The sequence below is a fragment of the Wasmannia auropunctata genome, unplaced genomic scaffold, assembly GCF_000956235.1.
Source record: "Wasmannia auropunctata unplaced genomic scaffold, wasmannia.A_1.0 LD335844.1, whole genome shotgun sequence".
Taxonomy (NCBI): Eukaryota; Metazoa; Arthropoda; class Insecta; order Hymenoptera; family Formicidae; genus Wasmannia; species Wasmannia auropunctata.
In genome coordinates this window covers 1,197,465-1,210,567 of record NW_012027046.1, presented here as the reverse complement: position 1 = coordinate 1,210,567, position 13,103 = coordinate 1,197,465, and the positions used below count along the sequence as shown (strand labels likewise).

The 13,103-nt window shown below is 37.8% G+C and overlaps 3 protein-coding genes across 8 annotated transcripts; 1 reads left to right on the top strand and 2 right to left on the bottom strand.

Annotated features, from left to right (window-relative positions):
* Positions 1-107: 107 nt before the first annotated feature.
* On the bottom strand, positions 108-4,654 carry LOC105455809 (sentrin-specific protease 1-like). Of its 3 annotated transcripts, none has more exons than XM_011699420.1 (3): positions 4,587-4,654; positions 3,618-3,726; positions 108-3,139 (listed from the first exon to the last, which is right to left on the bottom strand). In XM_011699420.1, exon 3 carries the CDS (start codon positions 3,073-3,075, stop codon positions 1,336-1,338), a length of 1,740 nt encoding a protein of 579 aa, XP_011697722.1. In that variant the 5' UTR covers positions 3,076-3,139; positions 3,618-3,726; positions 4,587-4,654; the 3' UTR covers positions 108-1,335. The 3 variants fall into 3 exon arrangements, with proteins under 3 accessions (XP_011697722.1, XP_011697721.1, XP_011697720.1); XM_011699419.1 differs by having other exon boundaries at positions 4,583-4,649; XM_011699418.1 differs by having other exon boundaries at positions 4,410-4,641.
* A 151-nt stretch (positions 4,655-4,805) lies between these two features.
* LOC105455808 (threonine aspartase 1) lies at positions 4,806-7,215 on the top strand. Of its 2 annotated transcripts, none has more exons than XM_011699417.1 (10): positions 4,806-5,067; positions 5,235-5,347; positions 5,433-5,500; positions 5,577-5,848; positions 5,934-6,013; positions 6,142-6,209; positions 6,296-6,412; positions 6,542-6,725; positions 6,789-6,940; positions 7,098-7,215. In XM_011699417.1, the coding sequence occupies exons 2-10, from the start codon at positions 5,311-5,313 to the stop codon at positions 7,188-7,190; spliced, it is 1,071 nt and encodes a 356-aa protein (XP_011697719.1). In that variant the 5' UTR covers positions 4,806-5,067; positions 5,235-5,310; the 3' UTR covers positions 7,191-7,215. The 2 variants fall into 2 exon arrangements, with proteins under 2 accessions (XP_011697719.1, XP_011697718.1); XM_011699416.1 differs by having other exon boundaries at positions 4,807-5,151.
* Positions 7,216-8,158: 943 nt separating this feature from the next.
* On the bottom strand, positions 8,159-12,504 carry LOC105455807 (exostosin-2). Of its 3 annotated transcripts, none has more exons than XM_011699413.1 (9): positions 11,342-12,503; positions 11,080-11,263; positions 10,860-10,999; positions 10,552-10,777; positions 10,296-10,476; positions 10,042-10,208; positions 9,584-9,727; positions 9,166-9,294; positions 8,159-9,105 (listed from the first exon to the last, which is right to left on the bottom strand). In XM_011699413.1, the coding sequence occupies exons 1-9, from the start codon at positions 12,073-12,075 to the stop codon at positions 8,884-8,886; spliced, it is 2,127 nt and encodes a 708-aa protein (XP_011697715.1). In that variant the 5' UTR covers positions 12,076-12,503; the 3' UTR covers positions 8,159-8,883. The 3 variants fall into 3 exon arrangements, 2 of the variants coding, with proteins under 2 accessions (XP_011697715.1, XP_011697716.1); XR_975161.1 differs by lacking the exon at positions 8,159-9,105 and adding an exon at positions 9,377-9,497 and having other exon boundaries at positions 9,244-9,294; positions 11,342-12,504; XM_011699414.1 differs by lacking the exon at positions 8,159-9,105 and having other exon boundaries at positions 9,208-9,497; positions 11,342-12,504.
* Positions 12,505-13,103: the final 599 nt, after the last annotated feature.

Here is a 13,103-nt window from a genome sequence, read left to right as displayed (position 1 = left end):
TCTGAGAGAAAAATAAAAGAGGACAGGAGAAAGAAAAAACGTAGAAAAATATTTATTTATAAAATATTATTTCATGATCAAAGAATTAGATTAAATAAATATCTTACATTTGAGATTATAACAGCAGTTAGTTGTATGGATAATTTCAGGGATCGAAAATAATATAATGTCCTTGCCAAATATTCATTGATGTTATTTATTTGAAAGTTATGTTTCAGCTGATCAGATTAATACGCGTTTTTGTTGTATTAATATATGCATAATCGCAAATAAACTATCTGTGTTTTGCTATGCCAACTTTAGCTTTATACATGAATTAATTTCGAAACGAATGAGAAATATACAAAACGAAATATAACTGAAACTGTTGTGGCTGTACAATTATGGACAGAAGGATTGTCTCATTTTCTTTGAGTCATTTCGCATTCTACAATACTCGTGTCTACGTCCTTTAACGCGATCCTTTTACGCCATCCAAAACTCGTAGGAAAACAAAAGAAAAATTACAATCTTTCTGTCGTTAAAACAATGAAATTATCATCGCACCGTCTTGCTTGTACAGCGAAAAAAATATTTTCATATCTATATATAGCACATTTATATCTATATTAGTCCGTTTATATTTCAACCGAGGACAACAGAATTATAATTATTATACAAGATAAAGCTGCCTCTTTCTCTCATCTTGTATTCTAAAAGAGAAATATGCTTTGAAGAAACTTCAGTTGAGATTTTGCAGTATTATTTTTTTAATAACAAAGCACAGATTACAGAAAGGTCATTAGGAAGCTTTTTTTCACCATTCTTTTCTCTTTTTACGAATAGCGAGAAACTCTGGATTAAGAATGAAACTGTATTGTGACAAAACTAAGCAATCTAATGCATTGAAAAATTGTTTGAAAATATAATAATTATGTATTATATTATAAATATAATACATAATTATTGTATTTCCAGACAATTCTCCAATGCATTAAATTGCCTGACAGGCTGTGCGTCATTAAAAAAATATCACAAAATCTCAACTCAAATTTCTTAAAAGCATATTTCTCTTCTAGAATACAAAACGAGAGAAAGTAATGGCTTTATGTTGTATAATTATAATTATAATTCTGTTGTCTTCGAATAAAATGTTAACAAATCAATATAGATACACATGTGCTATATATAGATGCCAGACAGGCAATTTAATGCATTGGAGAATTCTTTGGAAATATAATAATCATGTATTATATTTATAATATTATTACAATACAGTTTCATCAGTTAATCGGGAGTTTCTCGCTAGCATTGGCCATCTTCCAACTTGTCGAAGCATCAATGACGCCTCTCCTCTTACAAAAGTTTACCCTTCAGTATCTCATAAACCATTTTGTTTCTAAAGTACGGCATGTCCTCCTGCGTGAACGTTATCTTCCTATTTGCGCAGATATACTCGGCGAACATGCACGAGAACACGCCACAATCGCTGCCGTTCATCTGCTGCGGAATGTTCTTGGCGGACTGCAATTTCCAGTCGCTCATATCGTAAGACTGCTTCTTCTTGTCCAGACTCTCGTCCAGCAGATATTGTTTCAGCGCCGCCAAACATTTCGGGTTGCTGCTGCCCATACTGTCGTAATAGCGAATCGACTTATCCCGGAAATCTATTATCGACATGCACCAGTGAATGTCCAGATGTATCGGCACAACCACGAGATCCTGCGCGAATATGTCCACCTTTCTCGTCCACCGTTTCAGGGACGAGTGGCCGCCCGAGAGAAGCTTCGGATAGAAGAACGTGTTCATCGCGTGCACGTTCGGATACTTGTCCGAGGACGTGCCACGGGCGATCAACAGATTCATGTAGAAGTTTATCACCTCGTCGTTCAGCCAGTTCAAGTCGGCCAGCGTGGCGAGGTCCTTCCGCGTGATCCTCAGGCCGAAACCCTCCGCGAGAACCTCGCCCGCGGGACACGGTAAGAGGGCGCATCTCACCTCCCGCAGCATCTCGTCGGTCAGCGTCGGCAGCGCCGGCTCCTCCGGCTCCTCTCTGTCGTCGAGAACGGCCAGGTACAACTTCATAGAACGCGCCAGCTGTTCCTCCAGCGCCGCCTCGCGCGCGTATCTGTTGTGCTTCGACAGGACGCACGTCATCTTCTTCAGTTCCTCAGCCTCCCTGTGCCGTTGCTCGATCCGCTCGTTGTACCTCTTGGTCACCTGTGGGATGAAGTCTTGCCTCATGACGGGTTTCGCGGCCAGCTCGTCGCGCAGCGAGTTCGTCGCGGCGACCTTGACGGGCACTCTCGGCGTGGAGGGTCTCACGAAATTATTACTGGTACTCGGTCTGTCGAGTCGTGTGACAAATCGGCTGGACTGCTGATACTTCGCGACACCCTTGTCGCTGTAGCTCGAGGTAGGAACTTTTTCTCTGTCTACTCTAGCGCAGTTTGACATACAATCCCTGTGACGGAACGACGCTGCCATTATCTTAGACGTGCTAGACGATTGAATTTTGTTGCTGGCCTTTATTTCCGAATGCTTCTCCAGGTCAATCACCTCTACGGATTTGCGCGAAGATGGATACTCCGTACGCTTGTCCGTAAACACCTGTATCCTATTTGGCAACAGATTTTGCAGCATCTCCTCGTACTGATATCTCTCCTTCAATTGATTAGTTTTGGACAGTGTGGGGGACGCGTGACAGGTGTCCAGCATTCTGTGCTTGTGATGGAGAAAGTGCTCCACAGCCGATTTATTGTGATGCAGCATGAAGCAGGTGGATTTACAAGAGGGAGGAGGCATAACTTTGTAGCATTCGTAGGGCTGCGATTGCTTCTTGTGAGTACCATTCAACTGCGCACACGGTTTCATCGGCGTGCACTTCTGCTCGCCCACGTAAACGATGTCGTCGTCATCGCTGTCGTCAATAGTTAAATACTGTTGTTCCATCTTACGCGCTATGTTATAGCCGGACTTAAATTTCTTGGGTGTTATATAGTCTTCCTCGAAGGAATCTTCGGAGGCTTTCCGTTTATGAGAGCCTTCATCCACCCATCCGAAGATTTTCTTCAAAAAGTCAAATATCATGGACATTGTTATATATATATATATACTCTTTTACTGTCCATTCAACAACATGTTACTATTGTAGCTTAATCTAAAAAAAACAAAAAAATCAGAAATTCTTATGTATAATGTTGTACTTGATATAATTTTTGTATATATCTTATGCAAATATTTCAAAAATAGAAACTATGCAGTGTGAAGCTACGTGAACTATAGACACCAAGCTCTGTATTTCCTATATTTAACTTTACACTAATAATATGCTCATCCAGTTCAAAGTTTTAATGTATCTTATATGCAAATATTTCAAAGATGGAAACTGTGCATTGTGAAGCTATGTGAACTGTAGACAAGCTCTGTATTTCCCATATTTACACTAATAATAATATGCTCATCCAGTTCAAAGTTTTATTTAGCTCATTTAAAGCTCGAGTTTATTAAGATATCATACAAACTTGAATTTATATGAAAGCGGAAGTAAAAACTTCATTTAGCAATAAACATGAGGACAATTTTAAACATGCGCCTGTGCTTCTACACTTGTATAGTTTCAAAATAGGATTACTTACATTGGGTTTTCACATCAGAATATTAGGCAAAAGCATGAATAAATGTCGATCTATATCCTGTTTGATCAAAGTAACCAAGTCTGCTGGGAGCTGATAATAAGAATTCAACCTAAAAGAAGAAATCATTGTTATTAAACTATGTAATTGTACCGCACAAAATTATCACTCATTAAAATAATAAGTTCGCTTGTACTATTCTGCACAAATATTGAGAATAAGGACTGAAATAAAAGACACATAACGTTGGAGCAAAAGAGGAAGGGCAGAGAATACAGAAAATTCAGCCGCAAAGAACAAATTTTACACACAAAGTTGTTCAAGTATACTAAACGGATTATATACATCTTGACCGTGAAAGATAACCGACGTGAATATCATCGCATTTTTGGCGGAATATACGTTGGAAATCCCATCGGCCGAGGCGCTTCTATCACACGCTCGCATTTTAATGCCTTCGTGCGTAAAGAAAACGCCTCTCGGAAAGCATTAGAAGCTAAATTCTGCAACGACGGATTCTCTTAACAGTTCCGTTATCGTTACAGTGTCGTTGCGCGGGTATAATGTACGGTAAAAAAAAAACGCCGCCACGGCATAACGATACACCGTAGCGACAACGAGCCGCCGTTAATAAGAGCACGGAACCTCGATACGCAGCGCGGAGCAGCAACGCGGACGGTCGGGATTCCACTTGTGAATATAAATCTCGATCGTGCAAATGTATGCGCGTAACGGCGCGTGACGTGAGGCTGGTTAACCTCGTCGCGCGGCGTGCGACGCACACCCGTTTCTCACCCGGTCGGCCCGACGATGCCTCGCGGTGGGGTTCGCTGCGCCGAATTCGCCGCAAGTGCCGGGGCGGGGGGCTAGCCCGGACGGCGCCTTCTCGTCCGGCCTCTCAAACGTGCGACTCGTCGTTCATGGAACATTTAATTTGGCATATATCGCGATAGTACTGGCAAACGTACATACAATCGGTGGCGTACTATTCTCCGTATATCGCGCTCGGGTACCATGGGCATTCGCGGTTCGCACGGAACAGGCTGACCAACACTCTCCTGCCCGCGCGTTTTCACGAGGACGACTCGAGCGCCCTCTCTCCCGTTCTGCCCGCACGCGACAGCCCCGGATCTGATCGGTTTCGGAACAGTGAGAGAAAACGAGGGATAATATACCGACGATAGGTGCTATTTAAAGACCGACACCCTTAAGCCCGTATCAGACCCCGCGCGCAGCTCTCGCAGGCACATAGCCTCACTTTGTTTACGTTTACAGCTCGTGCATTTGACTGTTTTCGCGTTGAAAAGACGCGATAGGATGTTTATGTATAAGTACAATTCTTAAGCTCTTAAAGAACGAATTTGTAAAACTGCAGGATCTCAGAAGAATGACATAATTACGATTGATAATACGTTACGTGTTCATAAAAGCTGAGATTTCTTCGAAGATACCGGTATTCTCTTAACTATGCTCCAATAAGTTTTTGTTTAAGTAAAGCAGTACTGTTAAAGCACATCGAGGTTTACTGTGTTTGAAGGTACATTCCCAAATAAATATCGTTTTTAGTAATGACAGCGACTCACAAAATTTTGTATTTGATTCACCTCAATATTCTTACAGCTGATAAAAGGATTTTTTACTTCACGAGAGATATAAATAGAATAGAAAATATATTAGGGAAACAAGATTCGGTCTCATGAGTGATAAGCAAGGATTTATTGCTGTACATGTTGGTATGTTATTGTTTAGGGATTACTTGTAATTAATACTTGTATGTAAATTATTGTGACATTATTATATATTTTTTTTTGTTGATAGGTGCTGGGCAGCACTCGGCGTCGCTCAAAGAAAAGTATCAAAAGTTATGTCGCGACGCATGCAAAGTGGTAAAATTTTCAAGTGATTTAATTAGCCATCATACCTAATTTTCTGTAAATTCTATGGTTTTTTTTTATCCATCAGGGAGCTCAAAGTTTGAAATCCAATGGCAATGCATTAGACGCGGTGGTAGAGGCAGTGGTGGTATTGGAAGATTCTCCTATGACAAACGCCGGATTTGGATCGAATCTCACGTTGAACGGCACAGTGGAATGCGACGCGAGTGTAATGGACGGTAGCAGTTTGCAATACGGTGCGGTCGGTGCGGTTAGCGGAATAAAAAATCCTGTCTTGTTGGCAAAGCGCTTGTGCGAGCAGCAGTCCATTAAGTTTGCATATGGCAGAATTCCTCCTAGGTGCTACTCCAGTTTTTAAATGTTTATGATCGTTGTACCAAGATTGTTATTAATTTTTAATTATTTTTTATCCTTTTTCTATTAGCTTCTTGGTTGGAAATGGTGCGCATATTTGGGCACACGAGATGGGCATACAGATTTTACCACCAGAACAGTTAATATCAAGTAGGTAGAATTAGCATAAGAAATGTTTGCTAAGTTTTTAACAAGCTACTAGAAATTGATTTTTGATTTCTGTGTGTACATTGCAATATCTATTATCTTTTATTTATCTAATGTATTTTTTTTTCCAGTGAGAGCTCAAAAGATATACAAACATTATAAAAGAAAAGTAGAAAGCTGCAGTGTAGAGGTTCAAAAGGTATAAAGAATTTATCTCATGTACATTTTGATTTTATTTCAAGTAAAACTTTTATTATTTAATTTTTATTATTTATTATGTTGTAGTGTGCTAAGAAAAGGATGGATACAGTAGGTGCCATATGTGTTGACGACAGTGGAAACATCGCTGCAGCTTGCTCGAGCGGTGGTATAATTTTGAAATATCCAGGAAGAGTTGGGCAGGTACGAATCACATTTGTCACATCGATATATAATCGATTTATATAACTAAAAATTTTTTTTGTACATAAATATTGTATATAATTTACGTTTTCATATATAGTTTACCAAACTTTTTTGTTCTGATCCTAGGCTGGAGTGTGGGGCTGCGGTACCTGGGCTTGCAAGGACACTTCGTATTCAGTAGGCACCAGCACTTCGGGTTGTGGGGAACATCTTGTGCGCACCTCGTTAGCGCGCACGGTTGCGGAAGCTATTTCAGACACAACTTGCCCGACCACGAGTTTGCATCGTGCGATGAACACAGATTTTATCGGTGTGTAGCAGATAATTACCCGGCGGTCAATGAAAGCGATGACAATCCGTACTTTTTCTTTAGATTCGAAATTTCTTTACGGACTTGAACAAAAGCTGGGTGGTGTCATCGCTATACGGTACTCGCCACAGGAGAGATTAGGCGATTTTCTCTGGAGCCATTCTACAAATTCTATGATAATAGGTTACATGAATACATGTGAACGTGCACCAATGGTACATATTCAATTTTTTTGGCTTGATATAAAGTTTATATACATGTTTATGAATATATAAAAGATAGCTTTATTTCTAAGTTAGAAGCATTAATTTCTAAAATTATTAATATGAAATGTTAGATTTGTTAAAAAAATCTATTTTTTTGTATTTGTAGAGTTACATGTCGGCCTTACCATCACATGAAGTAGGTAAGAAAGCTATTGTCGAAGGCGTGTGCTTTAAATTAACGGAACTCGATAAAGACTGAGATGATTATGTGTGTCATCTCATATGTAATAAGCTTGTAAGAGTTGTTTATACGGAGTGTTTGCTGAAATCTCGTAAAAAAATGTTCTGAGAATTCTCGGATTTTTCACGTTTTTTTAATCAAAAATTTTACGTAAGATTAGAAAATTTTTTAGTGTGATTTTGAAATAATTTGGAGTGTAAGTAACGCAAATAAACTATAAAATCCGTTTTTTAATATACTGTAAAATATAAATACTAAAAAACAGATATCGTCAATAAAGATGCGTCCTAAAATTAATATCTTCGATGATAATACCTGTGCTTATGTGAGATCTTCATGTTTTTCGTATTGATTCTTCGTCTTGTGTTTGCAAGAGTACGTGATCCTTTGAAACATAAAGTGAAAGGATGTGTGTGAGAGAGAAAGAGACAGGAACTATGTAGAGCACCTCTTATAGCGATGATAAAAACGGCCTCAGATAATGACCATCTCAACAAATATTTCTTCAGGTCATTGCTCATGTTCACTAGACTTTTTTCTCTTGTTTTGGTGAATATTGTTATGAAAATTTGTGAATTTTTGGAATTTAACTCTTAACACCCTGTATAGCATCGGTGAATTTTCTTCTGTAACGTTACGTTCTTTACCTATTTTTTTTTTTATAAAAAGTCGCGAGATGTACGAAAATATATGTAGATGCGTATTATACTTATATATTGCTAATTTTCAACATGTATTATCAAGATAGAACGATAAAACAAGCAAGTTTCCAGAAAGAGACAATTTAAATTTAAAAGTAAAATTCCAAAAATTTTCCCGAACCGATAAAATTCCACAAAAATCCTTGACTTTTAAGAAATTATCTGAAAATTCCGGGTTTTCCAGGTTTTTTCAGTAAACACTCTGTTATAGCGCCTAAAATACTTTATATACAAAATTTTTTATACAAAATTCACGTTAATTTCATGAAATACATAAATGCTGCCAAATTGATTAATTTTCCATAATCACAATTTTCTACAGTAAACATATTTTCCTAAATTTTATATTACTGTGTACGTTATTGTAAATTTTATAGTTAACTTATATAAATACAATGATCGTGCATCACTATTAACATGTACAATAATTCCCGACAACAATTTCAAATCATCTTTGGTTTACCATCATAAACAAATATTTCACCTATTATATAATACATATAAAAAATAAATACACATATATATTACAATTAATAGACTTTAGGTAGAATTAAGAAGATATCGAGGTCAGTTATCAAATGGAATTATAGATAATTAAGTATATAATCATTTTCAATAAGATTTGCAATTTGTTAGTATTCAAAGTCGAATAAAGTAAATCGAATTCAAATTATCATCACGAATACAGAATTTAATTTGAAGAGTTTTAAAAGATTTTATAATTAGCGTTATCAAAATAGTATTTTTATAGACTGTTGCATTATTTACATTTTCATATATTATGAAAAAAAATAGCAAATCTAATTCAACTTTGAATAAATCCAATTGTAGTATAATTGGACATTTTATATACCTACATTTTAATTGATAGATATGTACATAAATTCTCGATAAACTAATCTTTTTCGACCTTTTTAATGAATTGCCGATGATCTACCAGGATCGTAGTACTGATTCATATTAAATATATAAACTGACTTCCATGATTATTTTAAAAAATTATACGCAAATTATAAACTGCCTATATCATTGAATCGCTTCAATTTCTCTGGGAATACGTCTTTGAAGAGAACCGGATCTGCGCGAAATTCAACCGATTCCAATGGCATAGTTCCATAAATAGAAGAGAATTTATTTATACACTGTGTACGTTCCACCATGTGCGTCAAATCCGCGGATAGCATTTCAGTATTGGTACACTCGGGGCATCGGAATTTCTTCTTTGGTGTCACCTATAAGATTTTATACAATTTTCACAAAATATCAATAAATTGGTTGAAAATCTTGCTTACCTTTAACGGGGCTTTTCCAGTAATATTCGCTACCAGAAAATTCATTGCGATGTCCTCGCAATTCATGTGCTCATCGACCCACTCCTTTATGTCACCAGGCATCGCTGTAGTGTACATGTAATTCCAATACTGAAAGGCATTGAAAAAGATATAAAGTTTTACGCTATAACTGTACAATTCAATAATACTCGTACAAGGTGGTATAATTTACTTTGTTAGATTAATACATTGTTAGATTTATACATTCTTGATGAGGACAACAGGAGAGGATGTTAGTTTATTTTCTAGAAAAAAATAAAATCCAAGGATTCTTATAATAACGTGCTTGTGGCCTGAAATGTCAAATAAAAGTGTTATAAAATAACAAAACGCCTAATCTCTTGAGTGGAGGACAGCATAAACGTTCTGTAGCGCTTACTTTATGATGAAAAGCTGCCCCTGTTAAAACCATGGAAATACTATTCGTCCATTCGCTTTCATACTTCCAACAATTGGTACCATTATCCCACATATGTAAGCGTGATGGAAACCCGACGATTCTATCCGGAAATTCCCTCCATACCTAAAAGTTTATCAATTATATGTTTTAATTTAATTTGTTATTACTAGAAATGTACAACAATCAAATGTATGTAAAATCGGGCAAATAAAGTTTCGGCTTCATTCGCGTTCGCGAAGGATTGCTGTGTAATTTAAAGTTGAAATAAATTGAAGATAATTTACGCTCCAATATCAGCGTGGGACTCTTATTTGCCTGATTTTACTTACATTTGATTGTTGTACTATTTCGAAAGTCTGATACATTTTTAGATGTTTGATGTAAATGTGATATATGTAAGTAATTTTTTGGTTTCTACGTAAATATTTTAAGTATACCTCATAAGCGAATTCTACTTCGTCAGCAGTCAACATGATAATATCGTCATCTATCGATAGCACTGCTTCGGTCTCAATCTCATCATACGGATAAAATCGGTTGGATAATTTATTTTCTTTCGTTTGCATAACTTTTAATGGCTTACTCACTTTTGGCCATCTAGCAGCTGTAACATTAAATTAGTTAAATTAATGACGTGTAATGTACTTGAAGCTTAGTAGATAATCAAGACGAATATGTCAAAAGCTCTTACAATGTGGCGGATCTTTTTGCTGATTATTCCAAATTACCAGAACTTTGGACAGACTCGGTACCTTCACAAGCTTATTAATCAATAGGAACAATAACTCCAGTCTGTCGTACGTTAATATTACGGCAGTGAAGCCACGTGTTTTCGGAGCAGTCACTGGCAGAAAGAGTGGCGAGGGCTTTCCCTGCGTGAAAGGAACAATTTGCTTGAGACACACACGTGAAAGATTGAGCTTTCTTGTTTTAGTAATTATATCCACCTTGTAGGGCGATATGTTCCAATATGTGTAATCTCGTGTTAAATGCGGAAAAACGCGATCCGCGAGTATTTCTAACGAAGTTTCAGTAATCTTCTCCATCGAACTGAAATAACGATCGTAGAGCCACGCGTTCTGTTCTTGCATCTCCGTAATACGTTGATGAGATATCTTTTTCAGCAGTTGTATTGTCAATAAAATGTCAACTTCACGTATGAAAACAGCAGCCCTGACGATAAGAGAGAATCATAAGTAAAATGACTTGTATATTAAGACATGATATATCAGATATTAATTCGAACGCATCTTACTTGGTCCAATCGATCACATCATGAAATGGCATCATTAGAGAATCGGCTATGATCACAGGTATACAACCGGCGGCCATCGCATCCAAAAGCGCACTTTGAGCAAGCCGAGCGCCGCGGATTATCAGACAAAACGTGGCTGTCTAAGAGGAAGTAAAGTACTTTCAATTATGCAAATATCAATAAGGGAATAAAATATTTTTGCACTGCGATTTTTTATTACTTGCAGGCTGTCGGGATACTTGTATATATCCTCTCCTACACAACGTATTGTATTGTTCATTGGATTGAAGTGCAGACACGGGCCCAGCACCAAAATGTCTTTTGAATATGTCATTTTCATTTCCATTAAATCTTGCTCAAAGGCAGTATTGATGTTGATTTGCGAAGACATCGCTAGCCATGTTCTGAAACGCAAAATAATTTACTATTACCACTGCATTTGTGCAAAACAATCGAAAAAGAAAAATTATGCAAGACATTACCTCGCATTACTGTGATTCGTTTTCAGATTATTTACGAGTGGACTGTAGACCGGTAAACTGATGTCGAAGCTAGGCCTGTACGTCAACGACGTCATTCCAGCACCTGCGATCATCGCTCTTCCCACCGATACGTCGATGACGGTGCTGTAATCTGGCACACTTCCAGGCACCATGTTGAAGATCAAGTGATTCTCCCCCTTGTTCCAGAAAGGTAGCGTTCTCAGTGCCTGGGAGACCTCCTGCAGCCTCAGTCTGTTCTGATTGAGAGTGTCGATGGTAGGGATAAAAATGCACGCTTCGTACGGATTGGGAGTGTAAAATTTACTGCTGACAATAGCGCTCAGAATCTGATAGAATTCCTTCGTCATCTGACCGGTTATCGGTCTACCCGTGGGGTCCAGGTACACCTTGAGCGGATAGACGTACACCAGAAGCTTGCTCCCCTGGCTGCCGCATCGGTACACGTTGAAACAGGTGAAATACGTGCAGGAAGAATTGGTCGCGTCCGCAGTACTCGCGTCGGCGGGTAACGTGTGAACTGGCAGGGCATTTATGTCGCTCAGCGTTACGGGAATATGCTCGGAGTGCTTCTGCGTGTTGCCGAATTTGAAAATATGGTACACCGAGATCAGTACAATGAACAATGTGAATGACAGTAAACATATCACAAAGATATTGTGATAGTGATACGAGACTCGGTTGGTTTTGTGCAATATACGTGCCGGTAATACCATCTTCTTCTCCCTCCCTTCTCACGAGATATCGCAAAATATACTGCTCTACAGGAAAGTCTCATTCAAACACGTAAATCCTCCCTGTAACAACTTCAAAGCGTCAGCACAAGATGCATGTGATGAGAGCTGTCATCTGTCACGTATAAGTTTTCATCTCGGTGTTGCAGATAATTAAAATAATTCTCATTGTTAAGATCGCACTCCTCCTCTGACTTTTGATTCACGAAATTGTCATTAGACTCGTCGGTGCAAAATTAAAAAATACTTGTGATTTAATTACGGCGTGTATAAATCTCCTCCGTCATGATTTTCTTCAGCTCTACTCAGCTGCGGTAGTGAGGTTATATTTGTAAAATCAGTCAGATCTGCTCGTTTCGTCTGCGCCCGCTGCACCACTCTGCACTCAACGTAAATGTCTATTCACGATGCAGCACACAGCAATCCTGAAAATGAACGGAAATTTTTTAATTAAAAAATCTTTAAAGTCTTCAGAAATTCGACTCCTATATAATCTGGCCGCAGGAAGGAATTGCTATTCGTGGACCTTCTATATGCATTGAATCGTTTTGGAAGAAGTTCCTCGAAATTTCTTTCTACGGCCCGACGGAAATAATTGTTGCATGATAATATAATCAACAAAAAAGAGGAAGCTCCAAATGCCGACGGGAGACAGTCGCCGACGGGAGGCGTGATTTCTCGAAAAATGCGTTTATACAGTAGCAGTTTCACGTGTCCTTTAATACGAAGCAGCATATATGCTTTCTCGAGAAGACCTTATTAATAAAACATTCTAGAACATTATATTGTTACATAATAATTAACGAACGATTTTCAGTGTTTATTATGTTTTATCGTAAGAAATAAGTTGCCGCGCCTTATACGTAAATTACTTATTTGTCATAATAAATTTGGAGTAATTTTAATGTTACATTATAATTAAATAATATATTATTTAAACTATAGTTTAAATTTAATTACGCATCTGTGGAGATGCACAAAGGATCATAAAAGATCGGAAGAGCACACGT

Coding starts and splice junctions, on each gene's coding strand:
- LOC105455809 (XM_011699420.1), bottom strand. CDS start 3,075: ATGTCCATGATATTTGACTTTTTGAAGAAAATCTTCGGATGGGTGGAT.
- LOC105455808 (XM_011699417.1), top strand. CDS start 5,311: ATGAGTGATAAGCAAGGATTTATTGCTGTACATGTTG. Junction 5,501..5,576: donor GTCGCGACGCATGCAAAGTG/GTAAAATTTTCA, acceptor TTTATCCATCAG/GGAGCTCAAAGTTTGAAATC. Junction 6,210..6,295: donor GCAGTGTAGAGGTTCAAAAG/GTATAAAGAATT, acceptor ATTATGTTGTAG/TGTGCTAAGAAAAGGATGGA.
- LOC105455807 (XM_011699413.1), bottom strand. CDS start 12,075: ATGGTATTACCGGCACGTATATTGCACAAAACCAACCGAGTCTCGTAT. Junction 10,209..10,295: donor GCAAAAAGATCCGCCACATT/GTAAGAGCTTTT, acceptor TTAATGTTACAG/CTGCTAGATGGCCAAAAGTG. Junction 9,106..9,165: donor CTGGAAAAGCCCCGTTAAAG/GTAAGCAAGATT, acceptor AAAATCTTATAG/GTGACACCAAAGAAGAAATT.